An 18,502-nucleotide genomic window follows, 5' to 3' on the forward strand; every position below is an offset into this window, starting at 1 on the left:
GTCCTCTGGAAGAGCATCCAGTCCTCTTAACCACTGACCCATCTCTCCAGCTCCCATCTTGACCTCTTAAAGGTATAAATGTCTCACTTTCCTGGATGGAGCCTTTCAATGATTTAGGGCTTAGAATGAAATTCAACCCTCTAACAGGACCATCCAGGCCCTGTAAGTTCTGGCCTCACTTCCCAACTCTTCTGAGCAGACATGCTGTGCTCACTCCCCAGCAGTTCTGCGTTAAGATCTCCACGTTGGTTATTCCTCTTGCTTGGGAGATCTTGCAGCCAAGTCTACCTGCTGTTTCTCATAGCTCAGATGAGTTTGGCTGTGCCCTCTTGAGCCCTTTATAACTTTATAACACCTCATTTAATAAGTCTTCCTTGCTCTGCCAAAACTGAAATTCACCAGTCTTTTTCCAACTAGAACGTAAGCGCCAGTAGGGACCAGGACAGCAGGGTCCAGTCTCTTGTTCTTGTCTCTGTCTCTTTAAGCCCAGCAGTAGTGTGTGCTGACTCATGAGTTGTGACTTCATTAGCACAGTGGGTAAGACCCTGGGCTTGGATGGTAGGCTAAACTTGGTTTCAACACCAAGTTACAACTGGGTCAAATTTATTGTTTCAAAGACTCGGTTTCTTTATACAGTAGAAATACTTGTGGGACAACATAAATTCAAATTTAAACACGCTCACTGGGACTCAAGTCTACTTGGTCACAGTTTAGTTTCCAGATCTAACTTCACAGGCTTGCTTTCCTATTCAGTGCACAACCTAGGACCCCAGCATTTGGGAGGCTGAGGCAGAAATGAGTAAGTGCATGGCCAGCCTAGGCCGCACAAAGAGACCTTGTTTCATAAAATGAAATTAAAAAAAAAAACTTTCTTTCAAGTCTCAGCCTCAGCTATAACATGCAATTGTGAAGAAGAAAATATAAAAATATAGTAACAGCAAAACCTTTAGATCATCCATCTGTCACTTTTCTTTCTGCAACCCAAGAATACAGTACTTCAGGAGGGCAAGACGGGCTTGGTCCAGACTATCCTCCAGATCTCAGTGAGAGCCAGTTACTTCCATTACTGTTGCTCAGCTTTCCTCGCCAACCAAGCTCCCTAGCAACAACCGGGACCTTGATGCTTCCTTTACACCACAGGAAGCACTGGTTAGCAGTCGTCTGAACTGTAACCATTTTTTAGATAGTCTCAAGATGTAGTATCAATACTTCGTTCCACTGGAAGAAAAAAATATATCTTCTAGTGTGAAAATTTGAATGACTTTGAGTAAAATGAATAAGCTCAGAGTTCTCACTGCCTCCAAGTGTGGATACTTCTGCTTTGAAGATCATCATCGCTCTCAGTGTTTGATGCTGATAGGGAGAGAGACATGCTCATCTCTCTGCTTACAGGAGCCCAGAAGAAACTTTCCAATAGATAAGGAATTTTAGGAATAGACCCTTTTATAATGTATCTTACTACACCAGCTCGCCCTGGTAGAATCTTTCAATTAAATATTTAAGTCCCTCTGTATTGTGCAAGGTTCAGTTTTATTTTCACGTTCCAAGAATCCATGTCAGAAGGCATTCCAAGACACGTCCTTCCCAAGCACAGGCTGGGTAACTCAAGGTTTAGCCATAATACTAGCTTCCAGCTGTTCCTGGTCCAGTCATGGGCACCTTTTCATCTTGGGCTCTACAAGATGGAATCTCTAGGCTGTCTCATCACGTGTAGAGGATAACCTGTGTGTGCACTGGTGTGTGTGAGTGTGCACAGGTGTGTGTGTGTGTGTATCTAGGAAGGTAAAGACAGGCACAACTCCATCCATATCACTTCCTTCTTAGAGGGAAGGAAACAGGGTTTGCTCAAATGACATAGAAAATAGGTCTTTTAATTAAAATCTTATTTTAAAAATAAAAGGGTCATTGAACTTATAGCCCTTGAGACTGGGTAAACGTGTGTGCATGCACACACACACATGCTCAAGTGTGTCTATTTGAGTTCCACACGTGTTCTTCCACACACCGGTTTCTGGTATCAAGCTCTGGTCGGCAGGACACCAGAACGCCTTTGTGTCCCTTGCTGACACTACGACATTGTGTTTTCCCCCCATTATCCAAGGATAAATGACCTAGATAGTGTGCCTATTAAAGCCCCATTTTTCTTTTGCCCTTTTGTCTACAGTGTAGCACGTTATCACAGGCTGCACACATTTTCAGGATTCTCACTCTCAGATGTCCTTTCAGGGGAGCAAGAAGAGGTTTTTGTGTGTGCGTCTGCTGAGATATCTGGTGTGGAATTACATAAAGGCAATTCAAGGTTTTCCTCCCCATCTAGTCTCCAGGACGGTTAGTATGTTACTAACAGTTCGTCTAGCATAAGAGGATATGGCAACGGCACGAAAGTCAGAATGCTGTCCCTGCATCTATTGTGAACACACACACACACACACACACTGAACACCACGCCCCTACACACTGCATCTGTAACTCCATCTCTGCATATCATGGGTCACTTTTATTAAAAGCATCGTTACTACAGTTGGCAGCAATTTACATTTTATCTTACATGATAGCAGTTTTCAGAGAAAAAAATAAAAGGACATCACAACAAAGAAAAACATTTACAAAGTCCTGTCTGTAAACTTCAAGGCTAGTTTAGAGCTGAGGTAATGCTGTTTTAGCTTTGTGGCTAAAGTAACAAAGTCCTTTAATTTAAAAAAAAAAAAAAGGTACCTGATTCTCACTTCTCTCACTCTTTTATTTATTCTTCTATTTATTTTGTTTATACCAGTGCATCACAAGACCACAAGCCAATGGAACTGCAGTTGTCTGGCAAGAACCCTCCCAGTAGGTTAATTTTCCAAAGGGACCCTTCACATTCAACAGCTGCCTTATTATTGCTGCGCCTCGGGGTAGAGGCGTTCACACTAACGTGGAGATTGTCAGAGTGTATGGATGTGTGTGTGTGCGATGTGGGAACCCCATACAGTCAGAAAGGGACACGAATGAGCAAGTTATGATATGTATGGTAAATTTCATCTTGACCTTCACAGCAAAAGAATTAAAATTAAAAAAATTAAATATATAACTTCATACTTCCTTTGAGCAGCACCTCCTTCCGCTAGTGCCGCTCTGTTACAAATTGCTCTTTATTATAATACCAGCGGTACCCCCAAAACGCAGAGCATTATGTAAGTTTCCTTAAAAAGACATGATCGCCTCTCAGATTTCATCTTTCCTAGGGATAATAAATAATGCACTGCACAATACTTAATGACCAAGATACCTTCGGGCACACCTGCATAACGTGACTTGGACTTTTTTTCTTTTCTTTCTTTCTTTCTTTCTTTTTTTTGTTTTGCTACACTATGTTACAGAACAGCTTATAAAACTAGGTATGAACATTAACTGTGAGTGTAAACAGTAGGACTACCACCTGTCGACAGTTTTCAACACTTTCAGAGGAGCTGCTGCTGCTACTCGTCATTTCCGTTGTGGTCTATCTCATCCCCGCCTTCGAGGGAGTCCAGCTCTTCACCCTGTGCAATCTCGTCTTCCAAGATGGAGGACTCCGCAGTCTTGTCCAGGTTCTCCTCGGCATCGCTGCCTTCCAGGGTCTCTCCTTCTTTACAGGGGCCTCCCTCGGCCTTCTCAGCAGCCTTTTCTTCACTGGTACCCACGGCGGTGGTGTTCTGCAGTCCCGCCAGCGCCGGGAAGCCAGGCAGTGTCAATCCCCCCAGTCCTGGAGGTAGAAACATGGATGGGTAGAAGAGGCCTGGGGCCATGGTGGACAGGAGGAAAGGGTTGAAGGCCAGCGGGTTGGAGGGCAATGCAGCCGGGGCAGTAGCAGCACCAACAGATCCGTTTGCCGAGTCGGCAGCCGTAACGGCGGCGGCGTCTGTGCTTTTCTCCGAGTCTCGGTTCTCGTCTTCGTGCTCGGTTCCTTTCTCTTCCGCCTTGGAAGTGCCGTCCTCGGGCTCTCCTTGCGGAGCAGTAGTGGTGTTTCCAGTAGCAGCTGAGAGAGGGTTGTTCAGCAGCCCGCCCAGGCCGAACACGTTGGGCAGGCCTGCCATGCCTGGCAGCATCAGGGGCAGTACGGCAGCGGGGTTCTTCGCGTCGCCTCCGGCAGTGGCAGCTGTGGCCAGTCCTGGAGGGAAGCCCATGAGCCCTGCCAGCTGGAGGGACTGGAGGTTCTGGAGATTCTGCAGGCTCGTCAGGTCCATCCCAGCAAACAGGCTGTTCACTAACAGAGGGTTGATCCCTGAAGTAGAGGCCACAGCAGCGGCCGCAGCCGCTGCCCGGGCGATCTCGCTTTTGGGCCTCCGTCCTCTCCGGCTGGCTCCTTCTCCCCGCACCACAGGTCCAGTGAGAAGACGGTCAAACATGGACTCGGGGACAAAACCCTGGAGGACAGGGAAGGGCAGACAAGAGCTGTAAAGACTGGTCAACGAGGGCCTTTGTGATGAGCTTCACACCACCATTCTAAATAGAAGAGCAACTGTTTCCATCGTAAAGGCTTAATGTGGGAAAGCTCAGGTTCTGGCTTTTACTATTGTTTTCACTTGCTGAGTTGCAGGGAAAAAAAAAGTTCAAGGCTACTATTCCAAAACTGAAGCAAATGCCAAGGTAGTTGCAACCATAATTAAAGGATCAACACACCAGATAATGGCTGATTGACTGGCGTAATCAGTTCCTGGTGTGCCCGTGTGCATCCCGTGCCTCAAGCACAAATAACTTTCCATTTGTCAATTCACTGCCAACTAAGTATCTGTCAATTTGAAAAGGTTTTATACGGAACAAATATGATAAAATAGTGTCATGAAAGAGTTGCACAGACTCTAAGATATTCCATACATTGTGTGTATTGGGGACACCAAATGCAGATGAGAATAAAACTAAACGTATAACAATGTGGAAAATTAGACTCACGTGTTAGTAAGTACCCTAGAAAAATGAGAGGTTACACCGAAACCTGCGTGTAAATGTTTACGGCAGCTTTACTAATGAGTTCACAAATGCGGCAATCCCAGAGGTCTTTCCGTGGGTGAAGAAACAACATGAGGTAGCCAAGCATGCAGTAGCATGCTGTGCAGCAGGAAAGAACAGACCCTGATGCCTATTCCACCCTGGGTGACTGGAACATACTCAGAGAAAGCCAATGTCAAGTTCCATAGTCCTACTTCCATATATTTTATCCAGATATTAGGGATGGAGACAAAGTCAGCAGTAGTCAGGGGTACCAAGGCGGGAATCACAAGTACAAGGACCCAACCACAGCAGACCAGGGAGGTGCCAGTTGATAAAAACGGTTCATTACAACACCACAGGTAGAACTCTACACCAGGAGTCAGTTTTAACTGCATTATTCAACAAACAAAACCAACACGCATGCTATTAATTTGTATTGAAAAGAAACGGATAATGATAAATGTTTATGCAGAATCGCTGTGTATTTTAAAACAGCTAATAATCTTCCTGCTCCCAACCAGTACACATCCCATCGCCCAGATGATGTTAACTAGGCTCACCTGGAACACGTCCACCTCCAGGGCCGGGAGTGGGTATGTTTAAACCAGAGCTGACAAAACAGTTCATTTCCGATCAAGGCTATGTGTGCATGTGTGTGTGTGTAAAATATTATGCACTGACTGTACGAAACAATGTGTGAAATGATGTAATACGACAATTCTTTCAAGCTAAGATTAAGTTACAACTTAATAATTAATAGCCAATGGGGAAATAAACAGGCACCCAGTTTTAAGTTTATCTGTAGTACTTACAGACTGCTTGACTATATCGGTCCAGTCTGGAGCGACTGCAAACTCAGGGTTCTCCTCCAGCCATCTGGGCAGGTCCTTCATTGGAGGGGCCATGGCTCCACCCATCTGGGAAGACGAATTTGGTGAACATCTGAACACTACGGAAGCCTCGCTCCCTGCTCCCTCATCTCCCCCCTTCCAAACACACACGGGTTCCGGAAGAAATGCCAGTCTTGGTCCTCACCAGCTCCTCCCCGAAATTTACCTTCTTCCCATTCCGTTTGTTAACAACTGGGACCCTCTCCTCCCCGGTCAAAGTGTTTATATCCAATTTATTAGGATTCCGACATCTATGTCGTTTCTGTTTCGGTTTCTGAAACGAGGAAAACAGCGCATCTGCATTCTTCTGCAAGAGAAAAGTATGTATTTGGTTGTATTTAATAAGGTTAGATTTAGTACTGGCTCCTTCCTGCAATGCCTAGGAGAACAGGTTTCCAGGACTGTACAAGTTACAGCAGAAAACCGGGACACATGTGAACCTGGAGACATTCAAACGAAAGATGCAGGGTGAGCTAGCTGTCAAAGCTCCCTCAGATGAGAAGCAGTTAGGCAGACCTGACGAGGCTTCACAAACCTCAAACTTTAATTCCAGCACCTGAGAGGCAGAAGCAGGTGGAGCTCTCAGTTTGGAGCCAGCCTGGTCTACGGAGTGAGCCAAGAGAACCAGGGCTACGCAGAGAAACCCTGTTTTGGAAAAATGAAAACCAAACCAACCAACCAAGCAGACTGTGCAGTACTTACTGGTACATAACTGGGCATATCGACAGTGTAAGTAGGATGCAGCTTGAGCCAGTCAACCAAGTCCTTGTTTTTAGGAGCGTCTTCTCCCATCAGCCTTGTCCCGTCTTCAAGGTTTATCACAGGGATCCGTGTGTCAGGGTCCAGCTGTCCAGGAGAAGGAATGTTTCGTATTGGTGGGGTCTCTATATCTTCTTCAAAAGCTTTGGTCACCTCAGCATCCTCCTGCAGGAAGTGGAGAGCAGAGATCTGAATTGTTGCATGACGAGATTCTGAGAATATTCTACCGCAGGAAAATACCCTCCCGGCCCAATAGATCTCTCATTGAAAAGGGAGCAGCTATCTGAAACAATGTCAGTTTTAGGATGACCTTCAAATTACAAGATGACACTTTTTGATTCTTCACGAGGTAGGAATAGTACTTCTGTAGAAAATTCAAGGTCTAAAGGGCCAAACAAGCCATTAGGACAACACCAGCGTGCTATGCGGCAGCCTGAACTAGAGGTGTGTGAAAGGCAGGCTCACAGGGATCCTTGGATACAACTCCAACAGGCACCAGTTTATAAATAACTGACTTAACTTGGTTGGGAGAGCACCATTCTGTGTTAGGCAGGTGTGGAAGCACCGGAAATAACATTCCACCCCCATTCTGCCACTGGTCCTTAAATGCTGTCTTTCCAACATCCAAACACCCATTTCTCCATCCCCAGGGCTCCCCTTCCCTCTGTATTATTACAACTTTCCTTATTCTAGGTTCCAACTCTCTTTAGTCTAACCTCCAGGCTGCTAGACCATACTGGGCTTTCTGAAATGAGTAATCTCTGCCTGATCCAAAAGCTGCCACTTGGCCACTCCCATAGCTAGGCTACTTCGCTAACTGGCTCCACGATGCCTTCAGGACACCCCATAAAAGTGTCTACATCTTCATAACCTCCTCGTTTGTATCCACCGGCAAAACTTCCATGTTTCAAGTCAGACACAAGAAATGCTCTCTTGCCCCGGTACTTCTTCTGCTCCAACAAGAGCTTCAAAACTTAATGACACACAACTACCTCCAGGAAAATTTCCTTATGGGTTCCCCAACCTCTTTCTTGCACCCTAACCCCTCTTTGGAGCACCGGGAGCATGTCTTGATCCCACCCAGCATACACACATAACTATGACACATCATTGAAGTTGGGACCCCTTACCCAAAACACCTAAAACCACAATGTGTTGAAATTTGTATTTTTGAATATTTGTATATACATTATCAGACATTCTGGGGCTGGGATTCAAATCTAAACAATTCATTTCATGTATATATATATATATATATATATATATATATATATATATATACACACACACACACACACACACACACACACACACACACATACACACACACGTATATATATTTTTACCACATAGCCTTAAACAGTTTTTATGCAATTTTTTGGGGTGGTGGTGTTCCAAGACAGGATTTTATTTGGGTAGCCTTAGCTGTCCTTGGCTATCCTAAAACTAGCTCTGTAGACCAGGCTGGCTTGGAACTCACAGAGATCTTCCTGCCTCTGTCTCCTGAGTGCTGGGATTAAAAGTGTGCACTACCACTATCTGGGTTTACGCAGTATTTTTAATATAACTATGTTTTTAACTTTTTGCACTGACTCTACCTGTGCACGCATAATTAGTGTGTATGAGTGCGAATGCGCACACGTATGTATGCTAATGTATGTGGAACTCAAAGGACAGCTTTGAGGAATGGCTTCTCTCCTTCCACCTTTATGCAGGTCTGTTCCAGGATCACAATGACGTCAGCAGACTTGGATGGGAAGTGCCTTTACCCATGGAGTCATTTTCCTTGCTCTGCAGCTATGATTTAACTGTGACCCTTCATGCAAAGTCAACTGTGAAATGCTAGCGTGTTTTGTTGGTGCCCATTTCTGCTATCTTATTCCAATACTGACTTTTCTAGGCATGCCTGCCACATCACTCAGTGCCTTACTCTTCAAATCACTGGCGATGCCACGGGAGGCACCGTCTTCTTCCGCAACAAGCTTCCATGGGAGCTGGAGTGTGGACATGAACCTGTGTTCAGCACGCTTTACACTGCGATCTCCACATCTATGCCAGCCCTGCCTTCTCCCTGTATCTTATTCATAAGCAAACCTGATTTACAGAATCCAACAGTTAAAAAAGCCCTTAAAAATACATTTCTAACATCTACTAAGAGTTCCTGATGGGTAGTGGTGGCATACATTGTTAATGCTAATACTGGGATGGCAGAGGCAGGCAGATCTCTGAGCGAGGTCAGCCTATTCTATAGAGCAGGTTCCAGGACAGCCAGGGCTACAGAGAAAAACCCGTCTCTAATAAACAAAACAAAATACAACAAAAGAGTTCTCTCAGATATGAGCTAGCGTTGAAGTTAACTCTGAACCTGTGTGTATGGACACTTCCATTTACACCCCACGATGGGGTTAAAATGCCAATGATTGCTGTTGTCCTTTCCCACCTGCCTTTTCCTCCATTAAAATCATCAAGTCTCTCTCCAGGCTCAAGTAACCTGGGCTGGGCATTGTGGCGCAGGCCTTTAATCCCAGCACTCAGAGCGGCAGAAGCAGGCAATCTCTGTGTGAGGCCAGCCTGGGATACAGTGAGATGCTGATTTACAAAACGGGGTGGTGGTGCAATGGTGGAGATGGAGGAAGAAAGCCAAGCCAGAAAAAAAACAGGATCCCTTAATCTCAAAGCATAGCTTTTTTTAAAAAACAAAAACAAAAACAAAAAACAAAAAAAAAACTGCCTCACTGCCCATAGAAAGGCTGACGGTGCCTCAGCCCAACGTGGCTTTATTGATTACTTTCAAATCAATAGCTCAGGATGTAAAGCCCTCAGCCCCTCATGCAGCACACGTAATGGAGTTCTTCAGGGTGAAATCCTTGCTATCGGAGTCAGAGGTCCCATTTTGGGGTGATGTAGTTGAGGCAGCTTGGAGAGGAGGATTTATTAAACTGCCTTTTATATCCTAATTAAAAATCCACTGACCTGTCCTCCCACTAGCAATGATGTGTCTTGGACTTCTAAGACCACAGTTACAGGGAGTGAGAGAGCACTCCGAACCACTAGCTAGGCACGTGACGGCCTGGCACTAAGCGCTTACGCTGGTCTAGCGGATGTCAGCCCCAGCACCAGTGTTACTGAGAGCAGAAACTTTGCCTCCTCAGGAATTCAGAGATAACAAGTGTGTGCTCAGAAAAACGTGTTTCTGTTTGGTGCTAATCTTTCTAGAGCAGCTCTATGTCAGAACCTCGGGAAGAATCACTCCTCTGCTGCCCTTGGCTCGGGCTGAGTGATTGGCACCAGGATCAACCACAGCTCCGTCCACTGTAGTTCTGATTCCCTGGTGGAAGAAGCCAGCTCCGGTGTGATGTTGCTGAGAGAGGTGGGGTCAGCAGCCCAGGGCTGGCTGTCGAGAGGAGTAGACATGGGGGGGGGGGGGGGACAACACCCAACTTACTGCACTGAAAGCTGTCCGTTTGTGGCTCGTGAAAAAAAGGTCGAGGCCCTCCACATTTTTCCTCCTGCCCCGCCTCCTCTTCAGGGGAGGCTCTCCATCCACCAGGGAGCCGTTGAGCAGAGGCCTGGTGGGGGTGCGCGAAAGGCCGGCCTGCAGCAGTTCCATCTGGGTCTTAAAGGCATCGGACACTGGCGTAGATGCGGTAGGCAAGATAAACTTTGAAGTAAGAGATGAAAACTTTGAGGTAGAACTTGTTGCCTCCCTTGAGGCCTTTGATAAGTCCACAACTTTTTCTTGTCCATTTTCTGAGACCACCTGAGACTCTCGAAGCTGGGCAACCATCTCCATAAGATTTCGCCTCTTGGCAGCTCTTTCGGCCTCTATTTCGACTTTTCTCCTTCGCCTCCGCCGCTGGCGAGGGACGGACAGGTTAAGGGCGTCATCCTATGGAAAGATGCCAACAGAACAGAGGTGTAGTAAGCCGAACCTTCATCTGCGATAGGGGCTGGCACTAGCAAAACCACCGGAGAACTGAACATTCTATACTGGTGGCCACAGATACGGAGACAGTCATCACTCCATTTTTAAGTCTGGCCAATCAGCCGAATGCGGTGATGAGTGTCTGGGACTCCAGCTACTTAAGAGCCTGCCAATATGGGCAACACAGTTACACAGATACACAAAACCAAGTCATGTTCGTGGGCACAGGCTTCCAAATCAGTTAAAACCCACAGAGTTCCCCAATACAAAAGAAAACTGTGGTGGCCTACCTTGGACAACTGAGGAGACGTGGTGATGTCCTCACTCCCGCTGATGCTGGCCTGGCTGATCATGGAGAGCTCGGCCAAACTCCTCTTCTGCAAGGGACTGTCCATGGTGGAGGGTGTGTAACCAGGGACGAGGCCCTGGAAGTCAAACATCTGGCGCCGGTTGACTGGCCATTTGCCTTTGAGTACGGCTTCACAGATGTTGTCTAATCGGTTTATCATTACTCTGTCCTGGAGGGGGAAGAGGTTCAGAGCATTCGTAACAAAGACCTAGTAAAAATTCCTGGGTAAATTCACCCACCAAGATACAGAAGAGCAGAGAACGCTTAAAGGCCAGTCACCGGGAATAAAGGAGCTGGAGAAGCAGCAAACCAGCAAACCCATCAGAGCAGCGTGGTTCTGATAGGCTGCTCTGACTGTGCTAATGAAGAAAAGGGACCATTTTCAGCTCCGCACACTGAACGCCACGGAACGGGCAGCACAGCGAGTAAACAGCACCTTCAAAACAACCTCAAATCGTGACTCACTCAGGCTTCAAGAACCTCAGCGGGTGACAATGGAGCCTCTCACTTAGCATTTTAGTGGTCAGGCCCTTCAGATCCACAGGCCAGAGTGCAGTGTGTCCCAGGAAGGGGGACATCATTAGCGTCACTATTAATAAAGTTCAGCATTACGAAGTGGGCACCAACCTAGGAACACCTAATGAATGTCAATCTGGATTCCCTACCTATTATCGCTCCAAATTTCATTGAAGCGTGCACATTAGAATTTTCTAATTACAGCTCCTTAGACCAAGTTTCCACAGACTAATAGTGCCTGTGACTATAAACCTTTTGCTGAGCTGAGAAACTCCCCTCTAGACTCGAGGTGGGAAATTATAACCAGGAACTAAGAGGACAGAGAACTGAAGGAAAAAGAAATCTTGACAGTACACCCTTCAGACAAAAATGTCACCTCCTTAAGCCACATTAACACCAATGAAGACTAGCTGGGATGATGACCTCAGGCCTATGGTGTGCGTGCGGTACTGCCTAAACTAGACAGCCCCTGCTGCGGCATCTATGATGACACTTCCTGCCCTGAGAAACACAGACCCAAATGGCACAGAGAACATTTTAGAGAATTACGTTTCCTGACCAAAGACCAATTTTCCTTTGCCTTGAATTATATCTACATCTGGGATGAGTTTACAATGATTGGGAGCAAAGGGGTCCGCTGCCACCCCTTCTCCCAACTTAAGAACATGGTGGGTTTTCAAACACATTATTTCAAATCAAAAGCCTTTACTTAATCTTTACAAAGTAAAGAACATGATTTCAAGGCTGCGACTTTTTGTTTTCTCCAATCTATTAAGAAACCATAGCTTCTATGAGACAACACGACAGACTGAAGAGCCAGCTCCAAGGAACGGTGAGGATCAATGGTTTCTATTCTACAACACAAGCTTTTTCATCTTATCACAGAAATACTCCAAACGCGTCTTCATTTCGGTTCTCCCCAGCCATTCTTTAAAATAAAGAGAAATTCTGTATGCTCGACAATGTTTACCTCAAATTACTTGAAAAAAAAATTAAGCTACACAGATTTTCTTTCTGTTCTTTTGTTCAGCCAACAAAACAATCAGAGTAACGAAATGCTGCCAACCTTGGGCCAGAACGAGAAGGCAAAGGTTCGCTCGTGAAGGAGCTGAGCCACAGAAGGGTCTCCGTCTTCCATGTAGAATCCATCTCGGGTCTCGTCCCTCGCAGTGCTCATGGAAGCATTGCTTTCTTCATCAAAATTCTTCCCTCTGGAGACAGCTCCTGCTGAGAAATGAGTGTTATGTGCAGCACTCGCGGCCAGAACGCGCTGAAGCCCACGCTTAGAAAGGATGGGGTTGAAAACAGGAATACCGCCCAGTCCCATTTTATTGAGTGCCTACTACACATCCAGAAAGACATGGGGTGCTTTTCACATCTGTGTTGTCTAAGGCTTACCAATAGCCTATTAGTGTAGATGGTGTTCCTAGCTTGTCGGTGAAGAAGCTACGGAAATCTTTTCTTTGTGGTCACAGACACGGGGTCTCATGTAGCCCAAGAAGTCCTAGACTCACTATACAGCTGAGGCTGGGCTTGAACTTGTGAGCCTCCCATTTCCCTACTTCCAGGTGCTAAAATTATGAGCCAAATAAATGGTATAGGCGTTGAAGGCTAACCATGCTTCTAACCCAAGGGCTGTGACACGGGACAAGGCCACGGCGACAGCGAGGTCCATCATGGTGCTGTTCCTGCTTTCTGCTGTTACAGTAGTCTGTAACATGGAAAATGTGGACTTGACCAATCGTCATTGATTTGGAAATAATTAATATTTGCTCTTCCCTCACACTCATTTGTCTGAACTTACCACTACACAGGATTCTTAGCACACCCACCCGTGAAGTTAACCTGTGCCTATAAACCAGAATTGACTGATCTGTGCACAGCCGCTCTGAGTGCACGCTTAGAAATGGGTTTGCAGGTGTAAAGTACCAGGACAAACACATGCAACCGTAAGCGGGACTATTCCTTCACAGAAGAGCACAGGCGCCTTGTGTACTTCTGGATCTCAGTATGGGGACTCCAACTCCAAAGGCCAAACAAAAGTGCAGGCCACTACGCCTTGCCACCCATGACTTTTAAACAATAAAGCGCCTGAAGCACTGGCATGGTAGTGCACGCCTTTACGTCTTTAACCCCAGTCCCCTGGAGGCAGAAGCAGGTGGATCTCTGGGAGTCTTAGGCCAGCCAGAGCTACAGAGTGAGATCTTGGATTTCACAGCAAGGCTGTGCTCCACCGTAAACTCCAGTGGGATCGGGAGCCAGGCATTACCTTCGGGCTGCGACGACTCCTCTGACTTGTCATCGTCCTCCAGCTTCTCTTCCTCATCCTCTTCTGAGCCTTTCTCCGAGACGGACTTGGACCCAGGCTCTGCACTGCCCTCTACCCCTTTGAGTTCGCTCTTCAGAGGGTTGCCCTCAGTCTCACAATCCTGCTTGCTCTCCTTGGCCCCACCACCAGCTTCTTCTTCCCCCTCTTTCCCACCCGACCTCTCTCTAGCCGGTGAGTGTTCAGCTTCCTCTGCCTTGCCCTCGGCCTGCTCAGTTACCTTCTCTTCGTGAGCATGAGCCAAGGAAACGCCTTGAGGAGTCTGGCCAAAGCCCACGGCCAGAGCGTTCAAGGAAGAGACGGTCCCGGCCCCACGGTTCTGAGCAAAGCTTTTGTGTGCATCGAGGAAGGACAACTCGGGGTCGTTGAGGATGTGGTAGTCGGTCCGGCTGACCCCGTGCTTAGCAGCTCCCACCAGCAGGTCCCTGTCATGCCGTCCACATTCCCACCACTCAGGCAGGTCCAAGCTGGGCTGGCAGAGCTTCAGCCTGTCACTCAGCTGTGGGTGGTGGAGGACTTGCTCTCGGATCTTGCGCAGCAGCTCAATGCGGTACAGGGTCCTCGATGCTCGTTCCTCAGTGATGGGCTCGATGAGGGAGGCCAGGTCAGGTGGCTCTGTAACATGAAGCATGCTGGTTACCTGGGCAGGCCCTGGGCCCACCGGAGCCTGCTTGCATGGCCCTGACCACCTAGTGCACAGTGTGGCTCCTCATTCATGTACCTACCGTCCTCGGGCTTGGAGGGCATCCGACACACCCGCCTGCACATGGCCACAAAACAGCTGAAGTACTTCTCCAAGCTCTCGTCAGATTTTTTGTCCAGCCTGGCAAAGGCACGGAACTGGTTCCAGTCAAACTGCTGCTTTACAGGATCGAAAACAACCCCAAAAGTGGACACCACACGGTAAAAATCAGCTTCTTCTCTTCTCGTCCACCTGTGGGAAAGGAGACTTGGCTCACACCATGCGTGAGGAGGTGGGCATACAGGACACTCCTTTTTTTTCTCTGCCCCCAGAGCATGTTCCCGGGACTTATTTAGGGTTGAGGGACAGACACCTTCCAGGCACGAGACCTTTCTTTGGTGCCACTGTCTGGTGCGATCACTGCTTCTCGTGGGCTGAGTAGAGAAGGGCAGGCACCAGGGCTGGGGGTGGGGCTGCACCGCAGGGGAGGTGCAGGACTCACTTTTGCCTCTTCTCAGATATAATAGCTTCCCTTTCCGCCTCCAGAGCTCGCACTTCCTCCCGAGGCCTCCGTCTACGCCGGTCTGTCTTCATTAGGGCCTCCTGCCTCATTTGTTGCCTTTTATAGCTGCGCTGATAGGCAGTAATGAGCCGGCGCAGGCGTGTAGTCAGGGTTGACGTGTTCGGCCAGTAGAGTTGACCTAACTCAGCGTTGCTCTCGCTGTGCTTGCCTGGGGAAGTGAGAGAAAGAGTTTGAAACGTGCCCTGCATTCTCACAACACAGACAACTTCCCCACAGCAACAGACGACTCCTTCGCCTTCTGAGGGCAGGGTGGGACAGGCCAACCTGGCACCCTCAGGTTTTAAAACATAAACAGTAACGGTTATGAAGAATTTGTGAACTATTTACTTTTAACTCCTTCGAGGGAGGGGCAAAAGTTTATCAGTCTTACACAAAGAAAACCAGTCTCTCCTATAAATGTACTTATAATGGTAATCTCGAACGTAACAAGCATGTAATTATTGTCTAATCATTTTACACTGGGTAGAAAGTCAACAGTCCACACAAATATTTCAAATGAAAACAAACGCCCTTCTCTCAATACAAATGTTTTAAAGACTTTAAGTTTTTCCACCAAACAAGGACTATAAGCAGCTTAATCATCTTAATTAAAAAGTTCTATCCATGAAATTTAATGTAGTGAAGCCATAAATAAGAATGAAAATGATTCCCAAGGGAAGGGTCCACGCGGAAGATCACCCGGGAAGATACAATCATCACGCATGGCACACGATCCTGCTGCTCGACCGCCCAGCGCGCTTTCCCTGCCCTACAGCTGTCTGGGGGCCTCACCTGTGCTGTGCATTTCCAGGGACTCCTCCTTATCCTCTGGGGGAGAATTTGCAAACTCCTTGAAAGCAATGCAAGAAACAGAGATATTGTCAACGGGGGTTTGATTTTATTTTCTCTCTTAATCTATGAAGTTTAGCAAGTCCTATCTGGGCATATCATGTGTTACTGGCACAGTAAAGTCAATACACTCAAGGTCTTACATCTATTTCATCTTTGAATGGCACTCTGGTTGGCTTATATTCTGGATCTTCATCTTCTCTATCAAATTCTCCACTGTGAAAAATTTAAAAAAAAAAACAATTGTTTAAATCACATCAGTGAGTAAGGAGGTGAGAGGGAACAGTATCAATCAACCTAATAACTACTTTTAAGACCCAATATTGCTTTTAAGTGTTATAGCTATTACTTTGTTTAAAACGATTATTACAGTATATGGATAGGATCTACCAGTAGGCTGCAAGCTGAGCGCATATTGAATCAGAAGAACTAACCCTGCCAATAGATGTGATACTGACATAAAGTTTATTAAAATTTTAGAATGTCCTTCTTACCCGTCACCGCCATCTGCTAGCATGTCCGTCCCTCTTTGCTCGGCAGCGATGGCCTTGGCATCAGGCATACCCACTCGTTCCAGGAAGCACAGTGCAGGGTCAGCTCGCATGGAATTGTACTTCTCATAGCCTGGACCGTGCCCACCAGCCCACAGAGGACACACATAGAAACAAAGGAAGACCCCGTCACTGTCAAAAATCACAGCCCTGCCATAACACAGCCATTCATTTCCCAGAAACACAGACCATCATCGATGTTGAGCTAAGCAGACCGTGTAGCAGAGTGTCCTAGAGAATGCTCGTTCTAGGGAAGCCTTTGTGGGCCAACTTACACTTTGGAGAAGCTATGAGAATGACCACAAATACAAACAGAAAAGGGATCAGGGTAACTGCAGGATGCCAGAAGATTTCTGACCCTATTTTTCCCCAACATCTAATTTTGCTTGACATTTAAAAGGCTTCATAACGTTTCTTCATGACCTTGGTAGGGGTTCTCCAGGTCTACTCCCCACCCCCACGATTGCGTCTGGTCCTGCAGGAGCTCACATGGCTGGCTGAAAAACCCCCATATATGTGAGGCCAGCGAACCTGTCTTATTAGGTTTGGGATGATGCATGTCAGTAAGAGGACCCTGCTCCCTTCATGGCTTTCAAACTGCAATTTGCTTTTTGACTGCCCAAGTTGACTAGATGGAAGATGGCAGATCCCAACAGTGCGCTGCGGGAAAATGATTCTGAGGCCGAGCTCGGAGAACACGGCTGGAGAACACGGGCAGAACGGCACAATTCAATTAGGATGTGTACGACAACACACCGCTCCTAACTGCTGTAGAGCCGCAAGCCAAACTGTAATCATGAAAGGTTTTATAAGCCATCATTCTCCCCTTTAGTCAGGCTGGGCTGCTGAGAATACCTCCACGACCTCGGGAGAATTGGGATTATAATCAGGAACCGCTCACTGTATATATCATGCCAGTTCTGCATCCCCAGCCTTTCAAAGTTAACAAGGCTGCATCCCACTCGGGGGAGCGGTGAGTCCTCGGCACTGACATTTGTGAGATATTGCTTGGAACAAAGCCCAGGAGGCACTTGTACAGATTAATAGCAGAGGTTAAGCCCACGTCCACTCTGACACTGGCTGGCGGAGTTAGCGAGGGGAAGCTGTTCTGGAAGCAAAGTTTCGGGAAAGCGATGGTACAACTTGGCTATTACTAAAACAAATATGGTTTCTGTTTACAGCCAAGAAAGAAATGTTTTCTTCTCAAATGCTCAACAAACATTCAAAAACAGCATCTGATATTTACAGTTCATATTAGGTTTTTTAGTGCAGAAGAATGGAGGACGCCAAGAGTCCTTTGGAACGATCCTCATTAATATTATGACTTTGGAAAAGAGTACGCAAAGAGTTCTAAATAAAGATGAAGCTGCACAGTCAAGATGCATTCAAACAGAGACACCCCTTACCATGTTTGAACACTCCGATTAGCAGGGATTTGTCTGCTTCCTTATCCCACCAATCTGCAGGGACTTCAGCATGGAAAGGCTCAGGGATCCACACGTCTGCTTCACTGGAGAGACAAGCGTTCAAGCACGTTCTAAACCTGAGCCCTGGAAATGAACCCTAGTCCCGTGTGGTGGTGAAGACACCCTCATGTGCCCTCTCTTTCACAGTAACCGTCCCACATGGTGGGGAAGAATTGGCAAAGGTGAAACCAAAGGGGTCAGTGGCTCGCAGTGAGCCTCATCGTGTGGTTTCCCACCTCAGACCAGCGGTCCCCATGTCTCACCCTCTCACACGCAGGCACACACAAACGTCCCTGTGTTTTTGTCACACCCCAAGCCCGGGGGACAGACACTTGCATTAGAGACACAAAATAGAGAGGTGGGTTCCCGAGGCTGTGAGGGTTCTAAACACAAGCCACGGAGTTTCCCATCCTCCTGGGTGAGCTTGTGGAGGGCCCGGAGCAAAGGAGCAGTGGCACCAACCTAGAGTCGGCACCCTCGAGGATCTTATCTGCCTGGTCGCCTATCACTTCTTGTCTTAGGTAGTACAGCATGCGGACACGCAGCAGGACCCTGGAGAGGAAGACAGAGGGGGGAAAAAGTTCTTAACTTCAGTGCTGTTTGCCAACAGTGGCTCTTGGCAGCTGCTGCTGTTCATCCATCATCCTGCCAAGGCTGATTAGCCATGCTGTATGGTA

At 47.1% G+C, this 18,502-nt stretch overlaps 1 protein-coding gene across 7 annotated transcripts in view; it reads right to left on the bottom strand.

Annotated features, from left to right (window-relative positions):
• Window positions 1–2,478: 2,478 nt before the first annotated feature.
• Chd7 (chromodomain helicase DNA binding protein 7) overlaps window positions 2,479–18,502 on the bottom strand; it is a 179,626-nt gene continuing 163,602 nt past the window's right edge. For 4 of the 7 annotated variants that reach the window (XM_075967008.1, XM_075967011.1, XM_075967009.1 and 1 more), the window contains exons 24-38: window positions 18,288–18,377; window positions 17,766–17,869; window positions 16,303–16,432; window positions 15,952–16,024; window positions 15,752–15,809; window positions 14,900–15,128; window positions 14,441–14,649; window positions 13,659–14,330; window positions 12,456–12,616; window positions 10,815–11,042; window positions 10,045–10,488; window positions 6,543–6,764; window positions 6,007–6,147; window positions 5,763–5,867; window positions 2,479–4,385 (exon numbers count right to left, since the gene is read on the bottom strand). In XM_075967008.1, the coding sequence (XP_075823123.1) occupies window positions 3,459–4,385; window positions 5,763–5,867; window positions 6,007–6,147; window positions 6,543–6,764; window positions 10,045–10,488; window positions 10,815–11,042; window positions 12,456–12,616; window positions 13,659–14,330; window positions 14,441–14,649; window positions 14,900–15,128; window positions 15,752–15,809; window positions 15,952–16,024; window positions 16,303–16,432; window positions 17,766–17,869; window positions 18,288–18,377 (3,793 nt within the window). In that variant the 3' untranslated portion in view covers window positions 2,479–3,458. The remainder of the gene's footprint in view (window positions 4,386–5,762; window positions 5,868–6,006; window positions 6,148–6,542; window positions 6,765–10,044; window positions 10,489–10,814; window positions 11,043–12,455; window positions 12,617–13,658; window positions 14,331–14,440; window positions 14,650–14,899; window positions 15,129–15,751; window positions 15,810–15,951; window positions 16,025–16,302; window positions 16,433–17,765; window positions 17,870–18,287; window positions 18,378–18,502) is intronic. The other 3 variants (XM_075967014.1, XM_075967015.1, XM_075967013.1) reach the window with 3 other exon arrangements.

Source organism: Microtus pennsylvanicus, chromosome 3 (genome assembly GCF_037038515.1).
Source record: "Microtus pennsylvanicus isolate mMicPen1 chromosome 3, mMicPen1.hap1, whole genome shotgun sequence".
Lineage (NCBI taxonomy): Eukaryota > Metazoa > Chordata > Mammalia > Rodentia > Cricetidae > Microtus > Microtus pennsylvanicus.